The sequence below is a fragment of the Tursiops truncatus genome, chromosome 3 (assembly GCF_011762595.2).
Source record: "Tursiops truncatus isolate mTurTru1 chromosome 3, mTurTru1.mat.Y, whole genome shotgun sequence".
In the NCBI taxonomy this organism is placed as follows: Eukaryota; Metazoa; Chordata; class Mammalia; order Artiodactyla; family Delphinidae; genus Tursiops; species Tursiops truncatus.
The window spans coordinates 168,234,593-168,262,009 of NC_047036.1; the positions used below are offsets into that span (position 1 = coordinate 168,234,593).

Below are 27,417 nucleotides of genomic sequence, written 5' to 3' on the forward strand. Positions count from 1 at the left end.
TCCATGCGTCGCCTAGAGTCGGTATCCTCCCCTTTTCCCTTCGAGGAGGCGGCCTCAGGCTGGTGCGCACGCGTCGGGGTGAGGGGCGGGGCCCGGCTCGGCTCCCCGGCGCTGGTTATCGCGAGAGGCCCGCGATCTCGTAGCTCCCCCTCCCTTCCCTCTGCCTCCCGGGCTCCGGCTGCAGCGTCAGCGTCGGTCCGGCCTCTGTGGCTGCCGTGGCCCCGATCCCTCGGCTTCAGCCCCTGCGTCCCTTGGCGCCTCTCGGCTCCGATCCGCAGCGCCGCCCATCCTCGCCCCACCGGCGCCGGCCTAGGCCGCGGCCGCAGCCCCGCGCTCGCGTCGGCGCCGCCCGCTCCCGGCCCGCCCCCTATGGGCCCCGGCTAGAGGCGCCGCCGCCGCCGGCTCTCGGATCCCCGATGCTGGCCCGGAGGAAGCCGGTGCTGCCGGCGCTCACCATCAACCCCGCCATCGCCGAGGGCCCGTCCCCCACCAGCGAGGGCGCCTCCGAGTGAGTGGGCAGGGCCAGGGCCGGGTAGAGGACGGGATGGGGGTCCCAGAGTACCGAGGTCGGGGGAGGGCGTCGAGGAGATGAGAGGACGGGGGAGTGGGCCCTGGGTGGGAAGGACGGGGGAGGGGTCCCAGAGTTGCGAGATCGGGGAAGGGGGTCCCTGAAAGGAGGGGAGGGGGCCCTGGGTAGCAAGGTCGGGGAGGGGGCCCTGAGAGGAGAGGAGAGGTGAGGGGCTCGGAGTATCGCTGTCGGCGGGAGGGAGGTCCCTGAATGGTGAAATCGGGCTGGGGGAAGGTTCTTGCTGGGAGAAGATGGGATGGAGCGTCTCAGAGTAAGTGAATCGGTCCCTGCGGGGAGAAGACCGGAATGTGGCGCCCTAAATAGTGCAGCCAGGATGATGATGGGAGGGTTTCTGAGGGGAGAGGATGGGTCAGGGGTCCGCAATAGTGAAATCGGAGGAAGGAGGAGGAGTCCCTGAGTAGTGATGTGCGGGGAAAGGCGCGGGGGGGGGGGGTCCTTGCATTCCAAGAACGGTGGCACGTGGGGTTCCTGAGAGGAGGGGATGGGGCAAGCGGGGTTCTTGGGAGTGAGCATGGGGTAAGGAGGTCCAGGAAAAGGGGAAGGGGGTACCTGAGAGATTTGAGGGTGGGGAGGGATCCCTGAGGGGTGGGGAGGGTCCTCAGGGAATTGGGGGGAAGGGAGCCTGAGAAGACCCTGCTGGTGGAGGGTGGAGCTGAACCTGGGGAGAGTGGTTAGGAGGCCTGGAGGAGGCATAGAGGCTTGGGGGGGAACAAGGAGCGAGGGGGATTTGAAGGGGCAGGGGTGGGGAGAACTGGGCACCCAGCAGGAAAGAAGTCGGGAGCCTGCTGGGACCCCTGAAAGCAGATGAACAGAGATTCTGGATCGAATGGATTAGCAAAGCCTTGAGGGGCTAGAGAAGTGTGATTGGGTTTGAGGCAACTGAGGGGGACAGGAGGACTTGAGGGGAAGGAAGGGGACAGAGAAAGAAGCACGGGGCATTGGGGTTACCTGATGGCAGAGTTGCGTTGTGTGAGGTCACACCGCTTGGCCCCAGAGCATGTCCCTATGACCTCCCCACTCCCGTTCTTCATGCCGGAGCGGCCAGGCTGGTGTCAGAGGTCCGTGGCCGGGATCTGTGTGCCGTGCGCCTTGCCTGTGGTGTGACCCATGAGAACCAGGTGTGATGGGCGAATGGCATGTTTGGTGCCTCTCAGGGGACTTGGCCTCCTGCGACCAGATGAAGGAGGAGCGCCTTGATGCATATGTGTGTGAGTTCACATCTTTCTCAGTCCCCGAGGGTGCAGCTCAATGTGGGGACGTGTTCCTGATTCTCAGAAACTCCACTTATTCTTACGAGACATCTCCTTCATCATATTCTCTTCTCTTTTTTTCTTTTTGTTTTAATGTGATTTGTGATTTCCATCCCTTCAAGAATTCCCCCAGAAGAAGCCAGCCTTTGGAATTCCAGGGTTTTTTTTAAATAACCATAGTGGAGTTGCCATGAAATGTAAAATGGCTTAATCAGCTGACTCCAGAATGCATTTTAGATGTCATAGGCCAGGCTGGACACATTCCAGGGTCTGAGGGTCTGGCTGCAAGAGCTGCCTCTTCACTCCTATGGTGAAGGGGTCGTGGCACATACATTCCTTCCTTTGCCTTTCCCTCTCTGTCCATCGGTGTCCTTCTTGTTCCCCCTTTATCCAGGTCCTGGCTCAGGGGACCACTACTATGAGCACAGGCTTTGCAGGCTGGAAGGGCATAGGTGTTGCTCCAGCCTCTGCCACTTCCTTGCCTTGTGACCCTCAGGCAGGTTACTGAGCCTCTGAGCCTTGTCCCTCCTGGGTGGGCTGGGTCTACAAGAGAGGTGCCTCCCAGGAGGATTGTGGGAGTTAAAGCTCTTGTACCTGCTCAGGAAGTGGCACCTAGCCCCCTACCTCCCAACAACCTCTTCGAGGTACCAGCTCAGGTGACATCACCCAGCGGCAGGTCATCTTGCTCCTGTGTGCCCTTTTGCTTACATCTCTTTAAGTTGTAGGCAAGTCATGGTTGAACTTGGGCCTTGGAAGTTTCCTGCCAGAACTCCAGTGTCCCCCTTCGTCTCCTGCTTGAATTCCCCCGGGGGGGTCTCCCCTAGGTGGGCGGTAAACCTTGGCTTAAGTGCCCTGGAGAGTGGTGAGTGGGGACCTCTGGAGGTGGCCCATTCTCCTCTAGTGACTTCCCTTAGAGCTGCACTCACTGTTTGGGTAGAGCCCTTGGCCACAGCCAGCGCTTGAAATGTGGCTTGTTTGTCCAAATTCAGGGGAGCTGTAAGTATAATACATATTCCAGAGTAACTAATTTCACCAGATAAACATTTTCTAACGTGGCTAGAAATTTTAAAAATTGCATACGTAGCTCACGTTCTTTTTCTTTTGGGCAGCCTCGGGTTAGTGCTCGTGCGCACTGAGCATTGAGCTGGCGTCTACCTTCCTGTTACAGTGTTTTACTCCAGGATTTGGTTCAGAGTCAAGGCACTCGTGAAAATAGCTAACTGTCAACCTGTCCTTTGAAAGTTCGTTGAAATCACCCAATAAAGTGCAGTATACATGGTTTTTATATACATTTATTTATTTGTTTGTTTGTTTATTTATTTTTGGCTGCGTTGGGTCTTCATTGCTGCGCACGGGCTTTCTCTAGCTGCGGCGAGCGGGGGCTACCCTTCGTTGCGGCGTGCGGGCTTCTCATTGCGGTGGCTTCTCTTGTGGAGCACAGGCTCTAGGTGCGCGGGCCTCAGTAGTTGTGGCTCGCGGGCTCCAGAGTGCAGGCTCAGTAGTTGTGGCTCGCGGGCTCAGTAGTTGAGGCTCACGGGCTCTAGAGCGCTGGCTCAGTAGGTGTGGCTCACGGGCTTAGTTGCTCCTCAGCATGTGGGATCTTCCCGGACCAGGGCTCGAATCTGTGTCTCCTGCACTGGCAGGCAGATGTTTAACCACTGTGCCACCAGGGAAGTCCCACATGGTTGGTTTTTAATAACCAGCTCTAGGAATGCATGTACGTATAAATGCCTACTGTTTACAGTAACGCTCAAGATATAATAAGAGCATGCTGCTGGAAAGGAATGCCCTGGAATTGTCTGCACTGTTTAAATTATGCCCCTCTCCTTTCCTCCGCCCATGCCTCTGTGTAATTCGTGTAAATTAGAGGCACAGATGCTACGGCTTCTGTCATCTGCCTCTTGGTTCTAGTTCTTTGCTCTGAGGCCACTCCAAATGAGTTTGCTCCTCCATCCCTGTGAAAGACAGGTGTCCTGACCTGGGGCTTCACTCCCCGACCCCCAGGCTTGTATCTCCGGTTCCCTTGTCTCCTTCCCATGTGGTCCAGAGCTCTTGTGTCAGGAGGAAGGGCTCCCGGGTCTGAGAGCAGGGCCACTGAGCTAGAGCTGGTCTTCGAGGTTCTGAGGTCTCCTAACCTTTATGAGTGGGGGAGAGGGACGGCATCCCCAGTTCTCAGGGACCTCAGCTGTGTGTCTGCGGGTGGTCTTTCTTTCCCATGAGATCGTAGGCCCTTCAAGCACCAGAATCAGGTCTGATTCACCTCCCAGCTACAAACCCCAGGCCTGGAATGTGCAGTGGACACACGGTGACCTCGGCTCGGGCTGAGTCATCTTTTGGTAGCACATGCAGTCTTGGCTAACCCTCGCCCTTGGGGTCTCCGCAGAGCAAACTTGGTGGACCTGCAGAAGAAGCTAGAGGAGCTAGAACTTGACGAGCAGCAGAAGAAGCGGCTGGAAGCCTTCCTCACCCAGAAGGCCAAGGTTGGGGAGCTCAAGGACGATGACTTTGAAAGGATCTCGGAGCTGGGAGCCGGGAACGGTGGGGTGGTCACCAAGGTCCAGCACAGACCCTCGGGCCTCATCATGGCAAGAAAGGTGAGAGGCAGCTGGCGGTGGGGTGACGGCTCTGTCCCCGTACTCTGCGGGTGCGAGCGGTGGCGACAGGTGCCCTGGCAGCAGGAGAGAGGGGCCTCAAAGGTGCCGGCCTCTGCCTTCTGACGGGCTCCCAGGCTCAGAGGCCACCCCCACCAACGTGGGTTCTAGTTAGAATGTGGTGATGCAGCCTGGTCCCACGCAGCTCTTCTCTTGGAGGCCGCCCCCTGCCTTGCGGGATGTCTGAAATTCAGGTTTCCGGGAACAGACTGGCTTGAGAAGGGTAGCAGACGGAAGAGAGGAGAATCGAGACCCCTTAGAGCCGGGCTTCCCCTGACTTCACAACCAGTAGGCCCTGCCGACCAGGACTGGCTGCTGGTAGCAACGGCCACATCGGTGGGGTGGGGGAGGGCGGTCCCTTGGCAACGGGGTACCCGAGCCACCTGTAGTAGCCAGGGTTCTCCAGAGAAACAGAAGCACTAGGGGTGTGTAGGGGGTGGGGTAGGTAGAGGTACTTTAAGGCATTGGCTCAGGGACCGTGGTGGCTGGCAGGTCTGAAATCTGTAGGGCGGGCCAGTGGGCGCAGACCCAGGAAAGAGCTGGTGCAGCTTGAGTCCAAAGAGAGTCTGGGGGCTTCCCTGGCGGTGCAGCTTGAGTCCAAAGAGAGTCCTAGGGGCTTCCCTGCAGGGAGCGCTGGTTCGATCCCTGGTCAGGGAACTAGGATCCCGCATGCTGCGGTGTGGCCAAAAAATTTAAAAAGAAGAAAAAAGAGAGAGAGAGAGAGAGAGAGAGAGGGAATCTGGAGGCAGAATCCTCTCTTTGCGGGGGGTGGGGGTAGCGCGACTTCAGTCTTTTCTCTTAAGGCCTTCAACTGATTAGATAAGGCCCACCCACTTACGGAGGGTCACCTGCTTTCCTCAAAGTCTGATGATTTCCATGTTAGATCACATCTAAAAAATACCTTCACAGTGACATCTAGATTGGCATCTGACCCAGCAGCTGGGTACCGTGGCCTAGCCAAGCGGACACACAAAATCAACCACCACCTCCCTGTTCAGTGCAAACCCTGGTGCTGAGAAGTCCCTCATCGGGGCTCCTGTGCCGCAGTGCAGCCTCCCTGCTACATGTAGGGAAGGGTCCCTGAGAGACATCGGGAGTGGAGAAGAGGAGGTCACCACCTGGGGATGGTGGCTCCTGCACACGTGACTGGGGGACGTTGAGTTGACACGTGATTCAGCTCCCACAGACGTGTTCCTGCAGACATAGAAAGCCCCCTTTCTGGAAGCCCATCGTCCCATAGTTTCCAAATTGCGTTCTTGGAAACCTGACCACCCTGGTCCCCGGGGGGATCTGCGCAGGGCCCGCCTTTCCTGGGAACCATGCACTCGGTTTCCATGTGGCGGGGGGGAGGTTAGTGCAGCAGCTATTCCTCCTGCCTCCAGAGCCCCGCCCTCCCTCCTGAAACCTACAGCCACATGCTTTCTATTTCTGTCTGCTTACCACAGGCAGCCTTTTCAAAACCAGAGCAACCCCCGAAATTCCTGGTCTGCCATCGCCCAGAGTACAGGGAGTGGAAGGGCAGACGTGAAATTCAGACGGTGATGGAAGGCAGGGACTTGGGAACAGAGTGTACAGGTCAGAGTGCTCGTCAGGGTCGGAGGGTTCTCAGGACAGCCAGGACTCTTTCAGGTGGCTGCTGACGTGCCTTGTATAACCATGAAATCTGAGAGTTTGTCTACGGCTTTCTGAAAGCCTGCGAAGTAAGGCTTCCGGGTTTAACCTGGGGGGCCCAGGTGTAGTCTAGTTAGTGGTGCTGCCCCGATGTCTGTGTCCTGGCTGTGATACAGGCCTCAGTCACAGACAGCGTCACTGCCAGGGGAAGCTGGGTGAAGGGCACACGGGACTCTCTCTGCTGTTTTTGCAGCTTTCCTGTGCTTGCATAATCCTTTCAAAATAAAAGGTTTAAAAAAAAAAAGGGAGGACTTCCCTGGTGGTCCAGCCGTTAAGACTCCGAGCTTCCACTGCAGGGGGCGTAGGTTCGATCCTTGGTCGGGGAACTGATCCCACATGCTGCGCGGTTTGGCCAAAAAAAAAATAATAATAGAATAAAAATTTTTTTAAGAAAGGGGATTCCCTGGAGGTACAGTGGTTAGGACTCAGCACTTTCACTGCCAAGGGCCCCAGTTCGATCCCTGGTCAGGGAACTAAGATCCCGTATGCCGTGTGGTACGGCAAAAAAAAAAAAAAAAGTTCTAAAAACTGGGGGGAGTGAACCTCAGATTTTGTTCCCCATCAATCGTAACCCCTTCCAGTTGCCTGTGGCCTGTGCAGCCGCACCCAGAGTCATGCAATTCAGGGCGTGAATTTACTCCCTGGTGGCCCTGGAGCCCTCGGCCGGTCTGCGGAGGTCAAGGGCTCCCAGAGTGCCATTTCTCCCAGGAGCTCTGTTTGCCTGTATTCAGCTGAGGACACAGGTGGGAAAATTGACATGTCAAAGTGGTTTTTGAGAAACAGTGGCCTCCGTCCTTCCTCCACTACCTTGGGTGGAATTCCGAATTCCTGGGAAGCCGAGTAGGAATTCCACACATTCTGGAAGGCCTGCACAGATCCTGCTGTGGGCCGGCGTCCCTCCAGCCCCTGTGATGGGCAGGGGATTATCCTGAACACTACGACACGAGCAGTGACACCAGGTCCCTAAGACCCGCAAGAACCGGGCTCCATTTCCACTGTCTCGTCCGTTCGTAAATGTTCTCTGAACTCGTGTCTGGTGTCACGATTCCTCCCGCATCCTTGCGGGGCCCTGGGCACACAACCTCTGCGTCAGTGGGACCGGCAGAGATCCGCGAAGAATTCGGTGACCGTGTTGCACCTGTGGGGCTCTCCCAACTTCCCTGTGCTCTGAGCGGGGGGATGTGTTTTCAGCCTCGTGTATGTGTGTGTGTGTGTGCGTGTGTGTGCGTGTGTGTGTGTGTGTGTGTGTGTGTGTGTGTGTGTGTGTGTGTCTCCCTCCCCTCGGCATCTGCATGCTTCCAGAATGGAGGTTACAAACCTGCCCAAGGCCACATCCTAACCCTAGCTGCCTTCTTTCTAGTGATGGCCCTGGGTCAAAGCCGGTGCACACGTTCTCATTTGCATGGGCCAACAGCTCTGTTTTACTGAGAAACTGAGGCTTAGCTGGGTCGGTGTCTGAATTGGGCTTGAACCCTCTCGGGTCCTCCCTTTGCAGTTGACGCTGACCCAGTGGAAGCTGTCAAGGCCTCGCCTCCGCAATCCATTTCCCTCTTTACCTAGTTTGTGCCCCCTGCCCCCATCCCTCACTCGAATGCCCCAGTCTGCAGTAGGAACACCCTTAGGCTCCTAGATGGGGTTTGAACTCCTAGCACCGTACTTACTTAACCAGCTGTTGGAGCTCGCACGGCCCAGGTGCTGCCGTGGAAAGAGCGTGGGTTTTGTTTGGCGTTCCATGAGCCAGGCCCCAACCCTCCCTGACCGCTCACCAGCTGTGTGCCCCTGGGGGCGTCATTTAAGTCTCTGAACCTGAACTTGCTGGTCAGCCCAATGGGGGCAGTTCTCACCGCCACTCTCCAACCCCTATGGGTCATCATCGTCAGGGCGAATCGCAAGCACCAGTGCTCAGAAACGTGGCCCTCGTCCCATTCCTGCTTTTTCTCCACACCCCCTCAGTGGTGGTTCGTAGGTAATCCGTGAGGCTCACTTCACATGGCAGCCGCCCCTGCATCCGTTCTTTACCATATTTTTCTGGAAAGCCTCTGACTTCTTTTGGCCTTATTCACATTAAGGCCCTGACTCCAGGCTTCCAGGACCCCTGGGATTTGTCCAGATCTGCCCAGTTTTGTCCAACTCCCCCACTTCTGCTTCTCTACCCCCACCACCCCAGTGATTCATCTGCGGCTCCTTTGAAGTTTTGTCGAGAGCGGCGCTGTCCACGATGGCTGCCCCTGGTCAGACGCAGTGGCCGAGCCCTTGAAACACAGTCGATGTCAGACAGGGCGCACCATACGTGCAGAAACACAAACCAGGTTTCACGGGCTCCGTGTGAAAAAGTCATTAATATTTTTACATCGCCCTCACGTCCAAACAGTCAATTTTTGATACACTACACCGAGTTTCAACAAGATACATGAAAAATTCATGTCACCTGTCTCTCTGTACTCTGAACGCAGCAGCTAGAGGATTCAAAATTAAATTGGTGGCCCGTGCTGTATTTCTCTTGGGCCTTGATGGTCCTGACGCTGGCATTGCCCACCGTCCACCTCGCTGTGCCCTCCCGCCTGGCTTGCAGGATGAACCTGCCGCGCTGCACACGGATGGCAGCACTTGGCTTTCAGACCCTCATTTCGCCCTCTCCAAGCGGGTCTGCGTGCACGTGCTCACAGGGGCGGCCGATGGAGGAGAGAGCACCTGGGGTTCTGGTGTGTTCCACCGTCCCGCTGGTGGTGGCCAAGGGGCAGGTGCGGTGTCCCAGGGCCCACAGCCAGAGCTCTGCTCTGCAGGCTGGGTCAGGTGGGGAACCTTCATGTGTAGGCGTGAGGTTTTGCCTGGGGGCGGCATAGGCACCAGGCACCGTTTCGCTGGGAGCTGCTGCAGTTCTCAAGGTTTTGAAGGTCGTTGGTGCCCCACACACGCCCCGTGCCCCCATGAACTCGGCACACAGCCCGCCAACAGGCAGCTCTTTGTCCTTCCGCCGGCATGCCCACCCCACCTTGTCCATCTGGCAGAGTCCCACCTGTCCTTCGAGGCCTGGCCTGAGTGTCGCCTGAGCCCTGGACCCCCCTCTGTGATTCCTCCATCAGCATCTCCACCACAGCGGGGTTGTTTTGCTTGTGTCTCTCCCTCTCCTGGTGGTGCGTCTCCTCCAAGCAGGACCATCTGTGCTGTCTCTCCCTGTCACCAGCCCCGAGTGTAACTGACTCTACAGAAATGTCTGTTGAATTGATAGTGGTCATTTTCAGGTACCGGGGATCTGCTTCCGCCTCTCTGATGGACAGGTGGAAATCGCACCCTTTTCTTGTCTTATCACCATGGCTGTAGCATCTAGGACTCGAAGGAACCAGGACGTGCACCCGCAGCCTGACTCTCCCCCGCTGTACGGGGGATCTTGGCTATTTGGGGTTTGTAGCTGGGCGTTGCTCTTGGCTGTCTGTCAGCTGTCTTTTCTGCATCTCTCTGGACGATCCTTTCTTTTCTAACCTTTCCAGATATTGCGATGAATTTGGTGGCAGTCCTCTCTGCTGACTTGAACTCAAGGGGAAGGGGAGCTAGGATCCTAGGGTGGCAGTGGAAGGCTATCTGTTCTCTCTAGGCCGGGGGTGGGAAGGGGTCCAGAAAACCCAAGGGGCGGAGGGGGGCAGAGGTGAAGTAATTGCCGCATCGGACAGGGCATTACCTGGTCTGCTCCTGGGAAAGGCTGGCCCTTTGTATGATTTGATTAACAGAGCTCCCCCTGTAACCAAGTGAATAATGTTGCCTCTGATGATATATTTTTGTAAAATAGCATTATTGAGATGTACTTCACCTACCATACAAACGATCCTTTTAGAGTATTTAATACACTGATTTTTAGTATATTCACAGAGCTGTGCGTCCATCACCATCATCAATTTTAGAACATTTTCATCACCCCAAAAATATGCCCCATCCCCATCAGCAGTCACTCCCCTGTCCCCCAGCCCCAGACAGCCAGGAATGCACTCTCTGTGGATTTGCCTGTTCTGGACATTTCCCGTCAGTGGAGTCACCCACCATGTGTCCTTCTGTGTCTGGCTTCTCTCACTGAGCGTCATGTTCTCAAGGTCCATCCACATCGCAGCGAGTGTCTGTGCATCACCCCATTTCACGGCTGAGTGATGTTCAGGGCGTAGAGAGACATTTTTCTGTCCCTTCCTCCGTTGATTCAGGGCATTTGGGTTGCTTCCACCTTTCAGTTGCTGTGAAGCCGGTTACTGTGAACATTCCCGCTCCAGTGTGTGTGTGGGTGTGTGTTCCCCGTTCTCAGGTACATAGACACCCTTCCTTCCCGGCCCCCCTCAGTGGCCCGATCCTGACCCCGCCTCCCTCTCCCTTGCAGCTGATCCACCTGGAGATCAAGCCAGCCATCCGGAACCAGATCATCCGTGAGCTGCAGGTGCTGCATGAGTGTAACTCCCCGTACATCGTGGGCTTCTATGGGGCCTTCTACAGCGACGGCGAGATCAGCATCTGCATGGAGCACATGGTGAGTGCGGCGGGGCCCGGGGCGCCTCCCCTCCCACCCCGGAGTCCCCGTCCTGTTCCCGGGGGACCCTCTTGGAGGTGGACGAGGCAGTGCAGCCGTGTGTGCATGTAGACCCCTTTGTTTCTTAAGCGCCAGACACCCTCCTCCCGACGTTGCTTTTTCCCCGGATCCATGGTAGACGTTACTCTCTGTTGGCACAGAGCCGGCTCCGTCTTTTTCCCCTCCGTCTAGCGCCCTGGCGTCCCTGCGTACCTGTTGGGTAATTTATGAAACGCTCTTGGTGGACACTAAGGTTGTTTCCGGTCCCCGCGGCTTTCTGAGTAATGCAACGTTGAAAGTCCTTGCACCTAAGCAGGCATGCCCGAGGGCTGAGGCCCGCCGCCGGGCTGTGCGACTAAACACTTGATCCCTCCTTCCCAAGTGCCCTCTGCGTGGTCTGGGGACCCGGGTCTGCACCCCAGCTCAGACCCATGGGACCAGGCCTCTGCCATGGAGGGCGGCCGCCCATCTCTTTTAAACCATGGTTGATTCTGATGTGCCCCCTCATTAAGGAGCTCTGGTCTCGAGGCTCAGAAGTGGGTGGGATCAGGTGTAACGCGAAAGCAGAAGTGGTCAGAGCCGAAGGCCCCCAGAGGAAATGCCGCCGGCCCTCTGCCATGCCTCCTTTGTCAGGTAGGGCCCTGCCCGCTCCCGGCTGTTCAGGCCCCGGCCCTCAGGGCCCTTGCAAAACCAGGATGCCGCGTGGCTTTTGGCGGGTGGCTGTGGTTACGCCTCGCCTCCAGCTTGCCGTCCCCTCTGATGGTTTTGTAACGAAGGCAGGAAACGAATTTGAGCAAGAGCCCGCGAGGAATGCATGTGGGCCGGGGGGAGGGCTCCCCCACTGCCTTGCCCCAACCTGGCTGCCTGATTCCCGCCTGGCACTGCCCCGTGGGAGCCCCTTCCCCACCTGGGAGAGGGCAGTCGTATCTGCCCACCCACCTGGTCGACACTGCACAGACGAGTATCAGGGCGAGAAAAGGATGTGACATCGCTGTGGTCTGAGGGGAGCCTCTTCTGTGCTGTCTCTCTCCCTCCCTCTCCCCTTCCCCCCCTCATCCCCTGCTCGTCCCCACTTCAGCTACCTCCATCCCTGCTCCCTGAATACCCTGAGAGTTTGGAGGCCCCTCTTGGCCTTGTACAAAAGAGGCAGCATGGGACTTCCCTGGCGGTCCAGTAGTTAAGACTCCGTGCTCCCACTGCAGGGGTCACGGGTTCCATCTCTGGTTGGGGAACTAAAATCCCGCGTGCTACACAGCACGGTCTAAAAAAAAGAAAAGAGGCAGCATCACAGCCCCACCCCCTCCCCCTCCGTTCTTGGTGGGTGTAAAGCATCAGTTCCAGGTGAGGCGCCTGCACCCCGGCAGCGCACAGACGGAACCGCTGGGATGCAGGGGAGATGCTAGATTCTCTTTGTTTGCCATGTTCGTCCTTCAGAGCTTCACGGTCGGGCTTTTCTTGTTCGCTTTCATAGCGAGCATATGACGACAGTGGAACGCGTAGATGGCACACAAACGCAAGGACACGGGCTCGGGTGTGGCCCGCGCGCCCCTCTTTCTGCTGACGGGTTACAGTCCACGGAGGTGAGCCTTAAGTGGTGGGTGGCTGCTGGGCGGGGAGGGCGTGAGGAGGACAAGATGACGGGAAGCGCTGAGAGGGCCTGTGCCACCCACACCAGTGTCCTCGTGCCCGATGGTCCCCTGCAGGGTCTCGCCCATGGCGGCGAGAGGACGCTTGCAGTCCCCCCACCTCTCATGCGGGACTGGACGAGTCTCGCACCTTGTCTGTCAGGCCAAAGATATGAGGACGGGGCGAGCTGGTCCACGAATGTTGACGGAGCGTCAGCTGTGACGTTGTCACCACCGCCACCGTTTCCCCGAATTCCTGCATCACCTCCATTTCTCTCCCTGTCGAGGGCACACATTCGTCTCTATGCAGGGTCGTGCATGAATTGACTCTCGTCTCCCACCGGGTAGATTCCAGCTCCAGCTTGTGAGAAAGGCCCGCTGGCTGTGACGAGCAGCCCCGATTCAGCACAGGAGAAACTCACCTGTGGGCACGGGAAACAGCGGGGCTGGCGGCTCCCCGGTGCCCAGACCTATTCCTTTTCCTGGGGAAACTAGGGGCTTGGACCAGCGGACAGCGGGTGTCTCAGGGCCGGAGCGGCCAGGGAGCAGCCGACTGACCACTCAGAGGCAGCTCTTGGTATTTTCTTGGGTCCTGGTCAAATCTACTGAAGAATGCACTCCCTTGTTCTACAATAATGAAAAATCAGACACGTCCGTCAGCAAAGGGGAGGTGAAGAATGACACCAGGCCGCTTTCCAGGGGAGAAGTGAAAGCAGCATATATGCACCGGATGAGAAAATCCCCCGAGAGGAAAGTATGCATAATGTGAGCCCCCAGATAGATAGATAGATAGATAGACTTAAAGCTCTGGATCAGCTCTGCACCCCGCGGAGGATGAACCACGCTGACGTCAGGGGCTGGGTGGCAGTGGGGCTGCGTGGAGAGGACCCGCGATGTGTCCTGAGTCGCCTTGAGACCCCAGCCTGGGGCCTGGCCCACCGTAGTCGCTGCGGAGACGTTCTCCCTGAATGTCGTCCAGCAAACATACCACAATCCTACGGAAAGTTCAGAGTATGAGGAGCTGAGTCAGGGAGCAGGGATCACGAACGCTTTTTTTAAAAAACCCTTTTAAGGTTGATGAAACAAAAAATGAGAAAAAAAAAGTGGAATTCCCATCTCGCCCTGCACGCAGAACAGGGCTGGGCCGGGCAGCCTGCCGACCAAGTGCACCGGACCTCCTGGTCCCGTGGGTTCCTCCCCGGCCGCACCCGCCGTCACTGCACGCACAGCCCCCTCGTCCTCAGGCTGGGGCTAGCCTACAGAGTCCCTCGTGGGTTCCCAAAGCGTTGGAGGGCCTGGGGTTTTCCACAACTCCCACCGCGGCCCTTCTCCCCAAGCACAGCTGGAGCAGAGTGCCAGGGAGGGGGGACCAGGCGTCTCCGAGGCTGCAGGCTTCTCGCGCCCCCTCAAACGGAATAAGAGGCCTCCTGGGACAGCTGGTGGCCACAGGAGCCCTAGAGCAGCATGGAGAGAAAACAGGCTCTCCACCCAGCTGCGAGTTCAGATGCTGGCCACCTCCCACCGCATGCCCGAGCCTCAGCTCCGGTCTGCCGGCATCCTGGGGGGGCCTCGGTGTGTCCTCGGAGCCCATCTCTGAAGAGGCGCCTTGGGCCAGTCGGTGACACCCGGGGTTTTGGTCTCCAGGTTTGCTTCCGGGTGACCTTGCACAAGATACTTGGTTTCTGTCACTTCTTCGTTATCTTGTGGATTTGGGGCCATGCCCTGGTCAGGGGATCAACTAGGGTGCCCTGTGTCACGTCCTTTGCTGAACATCCCAGTTTCAGGGTGGCGAGCAGTGGCTACACCGGCAGGACAGGGGGCCGAGCCATCGTTCCCCCTCCCCCGTGCCCCTCGGCTATCAGGCCTTCCTGGCGGAGCTGGCTTGGCCTTCTGTCTGTGCCGGGCACTTGCAGGCGGCGCCCCTGTGCTCGCGCTCCCCTTCCCGAGGCTGCGGCTGACTTGCTGGGAGGGGACCCAGGCCCAGAGCTGCGGGTCTGGCTCAGGTACGCTCTCTGGTGCTCGGGCTGCAAGCTGGGTGGCTCAGCCGCAGGCCTCATGGAGCACTGCCCGCCTGCCGCTGCCGTGGCAACCTCAGGAAGGCTGAGTCACGCCGTCCAGCCACGGGCCTCAGTTCCGGGAAGGATGGACCGCCTGGCGAGCACACTGGCACCCTTTCCGTTTCCTGAGGCCCCAGAGGTGGCCGGGGCCGCGGGAGTCCCTGCTCTGAGCCAGTGGGTTGCCTTTGGCTGTGGTCTGGCCTCTGTTTTCCGTGGAGGAAATTGACACCAGCTCTCTGGGAACCAGGGAAATGCTTCGTTTTCCTCCCTGCCACTCTGGCGTCCCTCTGGGGAGCCCTGCCTGGCGACGGCTCAGGGCAGCTCTACCTCTCTCTCCTGTGCTGCCCCTAGGACGGTGGCTCCCTGGACCAGGTGTTGAAAGAAGCCAAGAGGATCCCCGAAGAGATCCTGGGGAAGGTCAGCATCGCGGTAAGTGCGTGCGGGCGCGCGCTCCCGGCCCTGCGTTCTCCTGGGTTTCTTCTTACTTCTGCCCCCTTCCACACGGCCAGGCTCGAGGAGCCTCAGGAAGCCGGTGGTGGGCGTCAGCCTCCGGGCAAAGAGGCAGAGGTGCCTGTGCCAGCCTCCACCAGCTGTGGGACTGAGTGAGTGGCGTCCCTTTGCCTGTGAAGTGGGGGTGATACTTCCGTGCCCCATACAGGCATGGGGGTGGCAGGAGGAACCGTGGCACGGTGCCAGGCACACACTGTCCCACAGTGCTGCCATCGTCGAGTGTCGCCTGTCTAACTCGGTGAAACAGCCCCTGTATCCTTCACGCCGTCAACCTGGGGGCCCCGAGCACGGTCCCGGCACCAAAGGGCTCAACAGAGGATGCCTCTCGGGCTGGGGTGACCCCTGAGGCGGGGCAGTTGACTGGACACTTACAGCCCTACTGACAGGGCCTTGGGCCCTCCTCAGACAAGGGGAGAGCGGTGTCCTCCTCAAGGGTGGGGGGCCGTGTGAGAGTTGGGGAGGTGGGTGACTGTACCCACCCAAAGAATGTCGTCAATGTCACATGGCCACTTCGGCCTGGGCCTCGGGCCTGTCCAGAGGACAGTCCCCCTCACGGCACCGCCCTGCGGCTTCCCTGCAGGTTCTGCGGGGCCTGGCGTATCTCCGGGAGAAGCACCAGATCATGCACCGAGGTAAGGGGACGGGCGCCCCGGGGCCGGGAGGGGCTGACGGCGACCCGCAGTGTCCACACCACCGGCTCTGCTCCCAGATGTGAAGCCATCCAACATCCTCGTCAACTCCCGAGGGGAGATCAAGCTGTGCGACTTTGGGGTGAGCGGGCAGCTCATCGACTCCATGGCCAACTCCTTCGTGGGCACGCGGTCCTACATGTCTGTGAGTCCTTCCAGCGTCCTCCCCACCGCCACCCCGACCCTCATTAGCTCTTCCCCGTTTTCCAGAAGCTTTTCCAAAAGCCTGCCCTTCCCTGTAGTATAGTTTCTTTTGCGGGCTTTGTTCTCTCCTTCGAATTTCTAGTTTCCATCATCTTCTCATCTGGGTTTTTGTCTCTCTGGAGACGCCGGCCTGGTTCCTGTCCGCTCGGGGAGAGTAGTCAGTTAATTTCTGAGCCAATCGACTAGCCCTCCGTTATTTTAGGCACTATCTGGGTGATTTTATTTTTTTATTTTCATTTTTATCTCTTTAATTTATTTTGGCCACACCGCGTGGCCTGCGGGATCTGAGTTCCCCGACCAGGGATCGAACCCGCGCCCCCTGCATTGGCAGCGTGGAGTCTTAACCACTGGACCGCCAGGGAAGTCCCCATCTGGCTGATTCTAAGAGCAGATTCTGAGAAGTCCGTCTTGGGATTGTTGGGAGAAGGAGACGTTCCGGCGTCTTTCCTGGGTCGGTCGCTCTCCAGAAGCACTTTGGGTTGCGGGGCTTTAAGGGGCTGCTGTCAGCACGGCTGGAAGCAGGTGGAGGGAGGGGGCGGAATGGCTTTCTGCCGCTGTGTCCCTAAGCGGGATGGGGCTGCAGGGGGCCCACAGGGACACTCTAGGGTGCCAGCGCCCCTCCATCTCCCTCGGGCCGTCTCTGCCCATCTCCCCTCAGCCGGAGCGGCTGCAAGGCACTCACTACTCGGTGCAGTCAGACATCTGGAGCATGGGCCTGTCCCTGGTGGAGCTGTCCATTGGAAGGTACCCCATCCCCCCGCCGGACGCCAAGGAGCTGGAGGCCATATTTGGCCGGCCCATGGTCGACGGCGCGGAAGGAGAGCCTCACAGCATCTCGCCGCGGCCGAGACCCCCCGGACGCCCCATCAGCGGTATGGCCTGAGACTGGGACTTCCGGTTTGGATGGGGCACGTGGCGCCTGGGGACAGCAGCTGCCTCCCCTCTGGCCCCTCTTAGCTCCACCTGTCCCCCTGGGCCGCGCTCACTGCGGTCAGCAGTCCTCAGATGGTCCTGAGGCTTCTGGGGACAGTGCTGCAAGCAACGCCTCGAACTGTCCTGTCTGGGGCAGCTGCACCTGTTGCTGCCAGCTGGCGGGGTCGAGACACTCGCCCCTCAGCCAAGCCGTGGGGTGGCGGGTGGTTTCTCCAGCATTTTATCACGAGAACGTTCAAGTGTACAGAAAAGCCGAAAGGGTTGTCCAGCAGGCAGTCTTCTGCCCCACACCTGGACTCTGCAGTGGCCGTCCTGCTGTGTTGGGCCAGGCCTTTCAGGGAGCCCAAAGTGAAGGCAACTCGACTCGGGTCTCGGGTGGCTGGTTAGATTCAGCCCAGCACACAGCAGAGGTACGGGAGGGCAGCGGGGCTCCCAGGAGCCTCCCGGTACCTCAGGCAGCCACCTGCGAGGTTCAGGCCGATGCTTCCACCACGTTGGGGGCTGGCGAGGGGTGAGGGTCATGGCTCAGGTGGTGTAATTAGGAAGGGGCGCGTATGACTCTGGGATTTATTTTTATTTTTTTATTTTTTTGCGGTACGCGGGCCTCTCATTGTTGCGGCCTCTCCCATTGCGGAGCACAGGCTCTGGACGCGCAGGCTCAGCGGCCTTGGCTCACGGGCCCAGCCACTCCACGGCACGTGGGATCTTCCCAGACCGGGGCACAAACCTGTGTCCCCTGCAGCGGCAGGCGGACTCTCAACCACTGCGCCACCAGGGAAGCCCAATTTATTTATTTTTTAAGTCAAGTGACAGGAAGAGAGTTGAATTGAGTGAGAGCCCGAAGGACCATGCAGTGGACTGCAGTTGGTTGGTTGGTTTCTCACAGCTTTATTGAGATAGCATTCACATACCATATGGTCCACTCGATTCAGGCTTAGAACCCACTGGACTTCTATACCTTCACAAGGTTGTCCGACCATCACCTTTATCTGACTTCAGAACATTTCATCACCCCAAAAGGAAACCCTGTCCCCTACCCAGCCCCTGACAACCATGAACCCAATCCCTGTGTCTGTGGATTTGCCTGTCCTGGACGTTTCCCATCAATGGAATCACACACCCTGTGTGTCCTTCTGTGTCTGGCTTCTCTCACTGAGCATTGTGTTCTTGAGATCTGTCCACACCGTGGCAAGTATCGGTGCCTCGTGGCACCTCGTACCTCGCTCCTTTTTTATGGTCACGTAATATTCCACCGTGTGGTATCTATTTACCGCTGACGGATACTTGGGTCGTCAGATGGCGGTTTTCACAGTATTCTCAAGCCCAGACCCTCCCCTTTCCTGGTGCCGCACCCAGACTGCTGGGGTGTCTTGATTTCCTCCGAGGGGAGAACCCCCGCTCCCACATCTGTGTCCTCAGGCCCCGGCCCTGCCCCTCCCTTTCCAGCCCAACTCCCAGACGGTGCTCAGACCTTCCAGGCGGGGAGGAGTGGGACGCTGTGCCAGGCCGCTCGGCCTGCCAGCACCTCCCCCAGCCCCGGCCCTGGCCCACGTGCCCATTTCAGGACAGGGGACAGAAGGCGAAAGTCCAGCTGCCAAACGCGGGCCTGGCCAGCTGGGTCTAGGACAGGGGTCAGCCATCCCAGCCAGCCACCATCCTGAGCCCGCAGGTCCGTGCCAGGTTACACTGCTGCCCTTGCCTGCTCGGCCCCCCGTGGCCCCTCCCCCCACTCCAGGGAGCAGGGGGTCGGCTTTAGCACAGCCCAGCCCCCTGCCAGATGTGTGCCTTCTCAACAAGCGTTCCTGTTCGTTCTGGTGTTTTGTTTTTTTAATTCACCAGAGGCTCAGGAGAGATGTTCCTCTCCCAGGAAGGCAGCTGGGCCCAGGAGCCTGCCCTCTGGGTTGGGCCGGGTGCGGGAGAGGGTGCTCGGCTGCGTTCAGCACGCTCAGGCCCCACCGCCCGACGGAAGCACGGTGCCCACCTGCCCGTCTCATCCGTCTTTGCTTCTGCCCCGGGCAGGTCATGGGATGGACAGCCGGCCGGCCATGGCAATCTTTGAGCTGCTGGACTACATCGTGAACGAGGTGCGTGCCCGGGGCCCTGCTGGCAGGCGGGTCTCCACAGCAGCAGCATCAAGCCATTCCCGTTGGAAAGTGTTCCCCAGAAAGAAGAGCGTTCGATGTGTAGACTGTGGGTTGTGTCGGGAAGGGGCCGCAGGGAGCTGTGGAGACCATTGAGTCCAGTAGGATGCGCACACCTCCCCTCCCCAGGGGGCTCTTTTTTTTATCTTTTCACAGGGATGAACCCGAAATTCTCACTCTGAGCCCAATGGCCCAGCGCTGGGGCCCTGTGGGTGAAGTCATAAATCATCCCACTTCCTCAGGGAAAGTTGAGGCATCACCTTCCTCTCTGGGAAGGGGGCACAGGGCGCCCACCGAGTCCTTCTCCCCACCACGTGAGAGGGCAGCATGGATACTCCCATTGTACAGATGGGTAAATCCAGGCATAAGGATGGGAGTGGGCTCCTCAGGCCTGCAGCTGAGACAGGGCCGAGCAGGACCTGACCCTACAGCCCTCCCTCTCGGCGTGGCCGGGTCACCCTCCTGGCCCTTCTCTGATGGAAGTGTGTTTCCAGTGGCCCTTTGGAGTTGGGGTGGCCAAGCTTGGCCCAGGGTTGGGTCTTAAGGTGAGCAGCTCAGAGCAGGGTCAGTGGCGACAGAACAGGGCAGGGTGGTTCCGGTGACACAGCTCTCCCTGCACCTGGCAGCGACACCCAGGCCCGGTGAGCACGTCCTTCCAGGGAGGCCGCCGGCACCTCCCGCCCCTGAGCAGGAAGAAGGCCCACTGCCCTCCTGGACGGGGCCTGAGCCTGCGCACGGCTGTCCCCACCCCGGGACCTGTGCGGGGCCAGGCCCCTCAGGCTCCCCCTCTTTTCAGGCAGACCCCCAGCTCTCTCCAAGCAGCTCCGGAGGGTAGTGGCCCAGACCGTGTAGCACGTGGTCAAGAGTAACCACCCTCATCCATAAAATGAGGATGAGCCCTGTTCTCCTTCACTCCTGAGCCCGTCGTGGTCCCCGAACAAGAAGAGCTTTTTTTTTTTTTTTTTTTTTTTTTTTTTTTAAGAAGAGCTTTTGAAGGAAACTCTGGGAAAAGGCCAACCCAGTTGGCAGGGCTGCCCGGGGAATGGCAGGGCTGCCCGGGGAAGTTGCTGGAAGGGGGGTGGTGGGCGCCCTCTGCCTCCAGGAAGGGTGCATCCTGAGGGTCCCCAACAAGTGCCGAGCTGTCCTCAGAGGCACAGGCTGGGAAGCGCCTTTTCTCCCTGATTCCAGAAGCATCCTTGAGCTCTCACCCCCGCCTTTCTGTCCTGGCCCGCAGCCTCCTCCCAAGCTGCCCAACGGCATCTTCACCCAGGACTTCCAGGAGTTTGTAAATAAATGGTAAGACGCCATGGCCGCCAGCTCGGGGCGGGTGGGGCAGGGGCCAGGCGGCCTGGCCTGCTTCCTGGGACGACCGGGGCCTCAGGGATGCCGGGCTGTGGCGGCGTCTGGCAGGACTGGAGCTCACCTGAGAACCCAGATCCCCCCGCCAACCCCCCACCAAGGCTGCTGAGTCACGGCGTCCAGCTGCCACCCCCAGCTTGTCCCTGAAACCCCGCGCAAGCCAGGATGGCAGGCTCTCTGGAAATAACGCTATTCCCGCCTTGCCTTCTGCCAGCAGGCAGCCCGGTGTCCTAACCCCTCAAGCCCATAACCCGTGGCTCCTAGGCAGGCCTTCGGAGCCGGTTTCTGGGGGGTGGCCCTCCCACCCTCTGAAGCGTCTGGGTGACGCGGCCTCGGGCGAGCAGGCTGTGGACCCGGAGGGCCGGCCCGTTGAGCGCCCTGCACGTCAGGACGCGACGCTGCGGCCCAGGGTTGCGTACCTCGCAGCCAGCCTGTGACTGTGCGTCCAGCGCTCCCCGTAAACCTATCTGTGCCCTGTGAGGTTGCCAGTTTGAAGAACTGCCACTCAGCCCTGAACTGCTTTGAGCAGCAGCCTTTCAGACCGTTCCTTTTAGACCTTTTAGACCGTTCCTCTTTCGTGAAGGGAAAACTTCCGCTTCCACAACAGCGATTGCTATTGGGCCTCTGATGGAGCAGCGTGGGGGGGTTTCCCACCCTCTTCCCCTTTCCCTCCTGTCCTGGTCTCAGCTTCTTGCCCTGCCCTCCCGGGGCATCCTGCTTCACACCCAAGGGTGGCAGTGGAGCCCCTCACCCACGGGGGCCAGGCAGGAAAGGGCAGCAGGATGCAGGCCTCTTCCCCCAAGGCCACTGACTGCCCGCCTGTCTTCTCTCTCCCACCCCCTGGAACCCACAGCCTAATTAAGAACCCAGCAGAGCGAGCAGATCTGAAGATGCTCATGGTGAGTAATACCCACAGATTTTGGACTTCCAGAGGTCCCTGGCAGGCCCTCCTCGCCTTGAGTGACACCTGAGCTGGCTCTGATGTCTCTTGGCCAAGCTGGAGAGCCCCTGTGGGTCGCCCTGGCTTGCTGGAGGGCACCATGCAGAGCGGCCATGGTCCTCTCAGCTCCCCCGGGTACAGAAGGGCCCGTGTGCCTGGGGCTAGGGCTGTGTCTCAGAATGGCCGGCGTCCAAGGCGTTGGGGGCACCACTGGGGTGTTTGCCTTCCTCTAAACCCATACTGTCCAACGTCCTTGAAAACCAAGGTGGTCTCCGGCATTGGCCTTCCCCCGGCAGGGCTGCCTGCCAGCCTCAGGGTGACCGTCACAGTGCCTTCCGCCCATGTCCACTGTGGACGTTAGGCCTTCTTCCTCCATCACCAGGCCTGACCACCTGAGTCACCCCCGATGCTGAGTCAGCCCCTTGTTTATGCGTCTTGTGGCTCGAAGAGTTTGAAAACACTGCCAGCTACAGGCGTGAGACGTTGGTTGTCAACCTCAGGTGTCCACACAGGAGAGAAGGAGCCTCTTAGGGTGGTCATGATGCGGTAGTTTGAATAACCGAGCCACGCCCTCTGGTGGGCTCCTGTGCCCCTGCCTGCAGGACCACGCTCCCCCCTCCCCACCATGTCTTCCACCGGGCCTCCCTCCTGCTTTCCACCTCAGGACCTTTGCACAGGATGGCCCTTCTCCTTCTGGGACATGTCCTGTTGCTCTCCCCCCAGCTGTGGGCCTCTGCTTCGGCACCGCCTCCAGGAAGGCACCCTGTCTAGCCCACCCCTCTGTTAGCTGTGGCTGCAGCCTGTGTGTCCCAGCTGTAGTCAGTTTTCTGTGGCCCCAAGAGTGAGCCTGGCCTGGAGTGCCTTGTGGGAAGGGGTCTGCGTCCATCTGCCTCTTTCTAGAAGCTCCTTACTGAGTCCAGTGACGTGTGTTCAGGGCACACACGACATAAGAAGCACGTGTTCACTGTGGAACATGCGGACCCACGGAACAGGGGAGTGAACTTTGACATCTGCCATTGTCTCCCCCCCCGCCCCCCCGCCCAGCTCCACGCAGTTCACACAGTGCGGGACGACATCCACGTCTCTGCCTGCGTGACACTGTGGGCCGTGTGGGGCTGACTGTCTTCCCGACCACTAGTCCTGTTCCCTTGGTTTGGTGTTTCACCCAAGCCTGTGCCCACCTTTAGGGAGGTAGGGGTGGTCTCGCCTCCCCAGCTGGCATAACAGGTGGATGTCACGTGGGAGGCCTAGACCCCCGCCCTTCCGAACGGGAACCGCTGTCAGGGTGACTGTTAAAGTTACTTAAACTGACGGATGAGGCGCGATCCTGCTCTCCAGCCACACGGGCCCTGTTTCAAGGGCTCAGGAGCCTCAAGCAGCCGGTGGCTGCCGCCTGGACAGGACATGTAGGGCACTTGCTATCCTCAGAGTTCCGTGGTTCCAGATCAGATGTTCTCACCCAGGTGACTCTGCCCCCATGGGTCCCTGGGCCACGTCTGGGGATGTGTGTGGTTGTCACACCTGCGGGGGGATCCTGGCGTCAAGCGGGTCGGGGCAGGGATGCTGCTCCTCACCCCACAGCGCCCGGGACGCCCCACAGAGGGTGAGCCGACCCCACGTCACCCTGAGCTCCAGGGGGCATAGAGTGGCCTCCCCCGTCGCCTGAGACCCCGTCCCAGGCCGCGTGGCCCCGGGCCCGGGCCTCCCTGCTCTGGGGTGGGGACCCGGCCAGCCAGCTAGGGCGGGGCCACTCACATCGTTCCTTCCCTTTCAGAACCACGCCTTCATCAAGCGGTCCGAGGTGGAAGAAGTAGATTTTGCCGGCTGGTTGTGTAAAACGCTGCGGCTGAACCAGCCCAGCACGCCCACGCGCACTGCTGTCTGACGGTCCCGCCACCGACAGACCCGCTCCCCATCCCACCCCTCCGGCTGCCCCCTCCGTGGGGATGCGCGCGTGGCCCTTGGGCCCGGGGAGGCCGACGCCGCTGCGCTGTCTTCTCAGAACCTGCTTCCTTAGGTTTAAAGAAAAAAACCGAAACAAAACAGGGAAAGAAAAAGCAAACGTGCCGGTTGTGCTTCTTGTGCCTTGTCCTTGGGGTGTCAGCCTTGATCCAGCCCGGGGTGGGCGCCTCTGCGAGGGCGGCCCAACCCCTGAGAGACGGGCATGGTGTCGGGCACTGGCTTTGCTCCTTTCCGAGGCCCTCAGAGGGACCCCCAGCCGTGGGTGACTTTCACCAGAAGAGAAGGGGGCTGCCCCCTTGGGGTGCGTGTGTGCCCCCAGCCTGGCATCTGCCCCTTGGAGGTGGCCGTCCCGGCCCGCAAGAGCTATTGGGCCCAGTGGCTCTCGTGGGGTCCCCGCCCCGGCGGCTCCAGCCTCGGGCCATGCAGCCTGTCCTCAGCAGTGCGTGACCTGCCCCCTGGGAGGGACCCCCAAGTCCTCTTCTGTGCTTCGGGGAACAGAGACTTCTGACAGCTCGCAGCAGCCTGAGCTGACACTCGCTCGGCAGAAAGGAAGCCTTGGGTTTCCAAGCTGTCCTGTGGTTGAAGCCCCAGCAGATCCTGCAAATAAGGCCCGCTCCCCTATGCCTGCAGGCCGACAGATGTGGGCGGGTGGCTCTGTGTCACCTCTGCTCGCCCAGCGAATCAGAAGTGACCACCCAAGGCACGTCACTGTCTCGGGCCTTGAACCGTTTGACCGCAGCTGATCGGAAATGAGATGATGGGGGTGAGGCTGTCCTGACTCCTGGTGGCCATTGGGGTGTCCAGCCAGGCCCCCTGCAGGGGTCTGCATGAGGTCCGAGGCCCGAGACCCAGCCTTTCCGCCTTCAGGGCTGTACCACCTCCAACGGAGAAGGCCGCCTCTGGGCCATCGGGCAGTAGGAAGTGGTGGAGGGCAGAGCTGCTTCTAAGGCTTCCCCTCCTGCAGGCTCTCTGAAGATGAAGCTGTGAGTCTCCCCACAACCCCAATACTTCCTGAAGGCTTGAAACAGGCCGATATTTATCTGTGATAAGTCGCAGAGGAAGGGTTCTCGTAGAGCAGCGGTCCTGGGGCAAACCAGCCCCGCGTTTCTGGAGAAGGTGCAGCTGAAGGTGGGGGATTGTGGCCCTCTGGGAACTGCTGGGTCCTTTTCTTCCTAGGGAGACCCTTCAAGTCTCCTCTGTTTTTTCCTGTGGTCACCAAAGAGAAGACAAGTTGGTAGCTGTTCCAACCAGCTTTCCAGATTTCTGCCACCTCGTAGTTGCCCCCAAAGTCTTTCCTGATTTAGAAAAGAATAAAAAAGATAACTAAAAGTGATGGAGGTGTCGCTCTGTGGGTACCCCAGCTCCCTCCAGAGCTTCAGAGGGGGAAGGGGGCCTAACGGGTGAACTGTGACTCAGCGTCTTGGCCCGTGGGCGCCCGGCGCTGGCAGTCACAGGCAGCCCCATCGTTGGGCCAGTCCTGTACACGTCAGGCTGTGGGCCTGACCAATGTCTGTTAACAGAGCCGACTGCCGTTTGCAAGGAGTGAGACCGCATTGACGGCGTTCCTAGGGGTGCTGGTGAATCGGGTCGGTGGGGTAAGGCCTCCAGGGTTGCTGGGGGAGGACGGATCGAAAGTAGGCGCCTCCCCCAGCCCATCGGCTCCAGCCGCCCACCGTCTGCTGTGTTGCTTTGCCAGGACCCCGAGGCGCCTCAGGAAAGGACCAGAGAGACACTTGGCGCTTACCCTTCCCACTCCGAGTCAGCCAGGAACACGCCAGAGCCTTGGAGACCGTGATGAAAGTGTCCGACTTTAACAGCCAGGGGTCTCCCTCCCTCCCCCGCCCCCCACTCGCTTCCTGCAAACATCGCTAGACTTGGCCCCCTCTGCCCCCACACCCTGACACCCCGTCTCTCCCCGGTTCACAGTGGTCCCTGCCTGGCTGCTCCCATCCAACGATCTGGCCAAAGGTGACCACAGGCCGGCCTGGGAACGCTGATCCCTGCCCTGTCGAGGTCCTCTCTTGCAAGGGGGCAGGCTCTTCTTCCCGAAACATGTAACATCTGTTGGTTTTGGGGTCTCCCGACGTGTAGGGGTCCAGGCAGAAGGTGGGGTCAGGCAGCCAGGCTGCTGGCCCCTCCCGAGCTTCTTGTGAGAGACTGTGTTCTGTGTCAAGGTTCCCCGTGCCTCTTCCTTAAACCCCGAGACGGCCAAGTGCGTGAGATGATGCAGCCGCCCTGTTCGGGCCCCTGGGACCCCCAGCATCCCTCTGTCTGACCTCTTTGTCCAAAAACAAATCAATCAGGAAATGAATCCAAGAGCTTCAGAATCTCACCCGTTGGGTGTTTTCTTACTTGGGTTTTGAGTTTTCTTCGCTTCTGGGGTTTTGGGGTTTTTTTTTGTTTTTTTGGTTTCTTTTGCGCTTGGTTTGGAAGAAGAAGGTATCCAGCGTCTTGTCGATGCAAGTTTCTCCTCAGGTCCAAGTTTTCATCATATTAAACAGCACTTTACAACACCACGTGTGTTGACCCCTGTGTCCCCAGAGAGCAGACTCTCCCTGCCTGGTTCTGAGCCCCGAGCAGCTCATAAGTGACCTTGGAATAAGCGATGAGCTGGGAAAGGTGGCCCAGCTCAATCAGGGTGCCACAGGCTTTTACCCCCAGCCCTGGCCATGGGCCAGAAGCCATCTAAAAGCTCGGGGTCACGGGTGCCCGCCTGATCCAGTGGAATTCTCAGGTTGGACCAGCCCCGGCCCCGAGACCGTCGCATTCCCTTCTCTGAGTGTAACAGACGTTCCGGGGATGGGGCAGGGGGAAAATGGAAGGAAAGAAGGTGTGCAGAACTCAGAACCGGCAGGCAGATTCCAGGCGGGTCTCGGCCCCCTGCGCCCTCAGATGCCACTGGGACGCATGTGCATCATTCAGCTGCAGGCGCAACTTAAATTTCCTCGTGGCCACATTTAAAATAGGAAAAAGAGTTAACCCTTCTGGTTCCTTGTTTTTGTTTGTTTTTTGTTTTGGCCTCACCGCGTGGTGCGTGACAGGCAGGATTTTTAGTTCCCTAATCAGGGATCAAACCTGTGCCCCCTGTGGTGGAAGCATGGAACCGCCAGGGAAGTCCCTGGTGAAGGTAATTGGATGGTATGTTTTATTTAACCCAATGTAGTCAAAATATTACCCTTGTACTTTGCAATCAATATGAAAATTAGTCTGGTGTTTTCCTTTTTTTTTTTTGGTACGGAGTTGTGATACCATGTGTTTTGCCCTCACCGTGCATCTCAATTCGGACGGCCCACATCTCCAGTGCTCGATGCCCCACGTGGCCAGAGGCTGCTCTGTCCTCTCCCAGCTGTCATCATGCCTACTGGGTCTCAGTGGGGACACTCTTGCCCCCCTCAACCCAGGGGACACTGATGTCTGGGGGCATCTGTGGTCATCACGACTGGGGGGCTCCTGGCATCCAGCGGGTGGGGCCGGGGATGCTCTTCCGCCCACCAAGCCTGCGGTGTCCCCCTCCTAGAGAGTAACCCGGCCCCCTGTCAGCAGTGAGGGGAGGAAGCTGGTTTAGCCCACGCCCCTCTGGGGATCCAACAGTGTAGAAGGCCACAGTTCCCCTGTAGCAGAAGTCAGACCCTGGGTCTTTTATGTCCAAGGCAGCCCTGCCTGAAGCCCCCAGGTTTCCTGTGTCCAGAGCCTGGGACACGGTGTGGCAGGGGGCGTGTGGGCAGGGGCGGCCCAGAACCTTCTGGAAGGCAGGGAGTCTGGAGAAGGGCGCTCAGCCAGCCCCAGGGGTGGAGGTGTGTGCTGGGCAGGAAGCCTCAGGTCCGGGAGGCGGGACTCAGTGGGCTCCGGGTTAACCGAGTTCAGTTCAGAAGAAGCTACCACTGCATTTCCCAGAAAGTGGGGATCAGGCGGGCAGAGTGGGAGTGAGGAAGGGGAAGGGACGGCCTCAAAATGAAACCAGCAGGGGCCCTGCGGGTCTCGCCCCGCCTCCCGGGGCTGGGGCTCCCAGCTGACCAGGTGTGCGGGGCCCCGAGCCACCCACCCACCCGGGGCTGGAGGCCACACCTTGAACTTCAGGCCAGTGGCTGGAGGACCTGCCCGGTCTGCAGTCCCCGTGGCAACGACACCTAGGCTCTGGAGGAGGAAGGAGGGCGGAGGGGGAGGCCAGGCCCCATGGCAGCCTGAACCGAGGCTCGGGTTTCTGCCCAGGCTTCCCTGGGGACCGAGGGAGGCCCGCAGAGAAGCACCTGGAGAATCAGAGAGAAGCCTCAGGTGAGGGAGGCACCGAGGCCC

At 59.3% G+C, this 27,417-nt stretch overlaps 1 protein-coding gene across 3 annotated transcripts; it reads left to right on the forward strand.

The window, feature by feature from the left end:
* Positions 1 to 135: 135 nt before the first annotated feature.
* Positions 136 to 24,457, forward strand: MAP2K2 (mitogen-activated protein kinase kinase 2). 3 transcript variants are annotated; one of them, XM_073803433.1, is made up of 13 exons: positions 136 to 508; positions 4,223 to 4,433; positions 10,519 to 10,665; positions 11,217 to 11,337; positions 12,139 to 12,284; positions 14,738 to 14,815; positions 15,477 to 15,528; positions 15,606 to 15,730; positions 16,448 to 16,661; positions 18,742 to 18,806; positions 20,098 to 20,159; positions 21,076 to 21,121; positions 22,937 to 24,457. In XM_073803433.1, the coding sequence occupies exons 1-13, from the start codon at positions 417 to 419 to the stop codon at positions 23,045 to 23,047; spliced, it is 1,470 nt and encodes a 489-aa protein (XP_073659534.1). In that variant the 5' UTR covers positions 136 to 416; the 3' UTR covers positions 23,048 to 24,457. The 3 variants fall into 3 exon arrangements, with proteins under 3 accessions (XP_073659534.1, XP_033710580.1, XP_073659535.1); XM_073803434.1 differs by lacking the exon at positions 136 to 508 and adding an exon at positions 1,417 to 1,797; XM_033854689.2 differs by lacking the exons at positions 11,217 to 11,337; positions 12,139 to 12,284 and having other exon boundaries at positions 143 to 508.
* Positions 24,458 to 27,417: the final 2,960 nt, after the last annotated feature.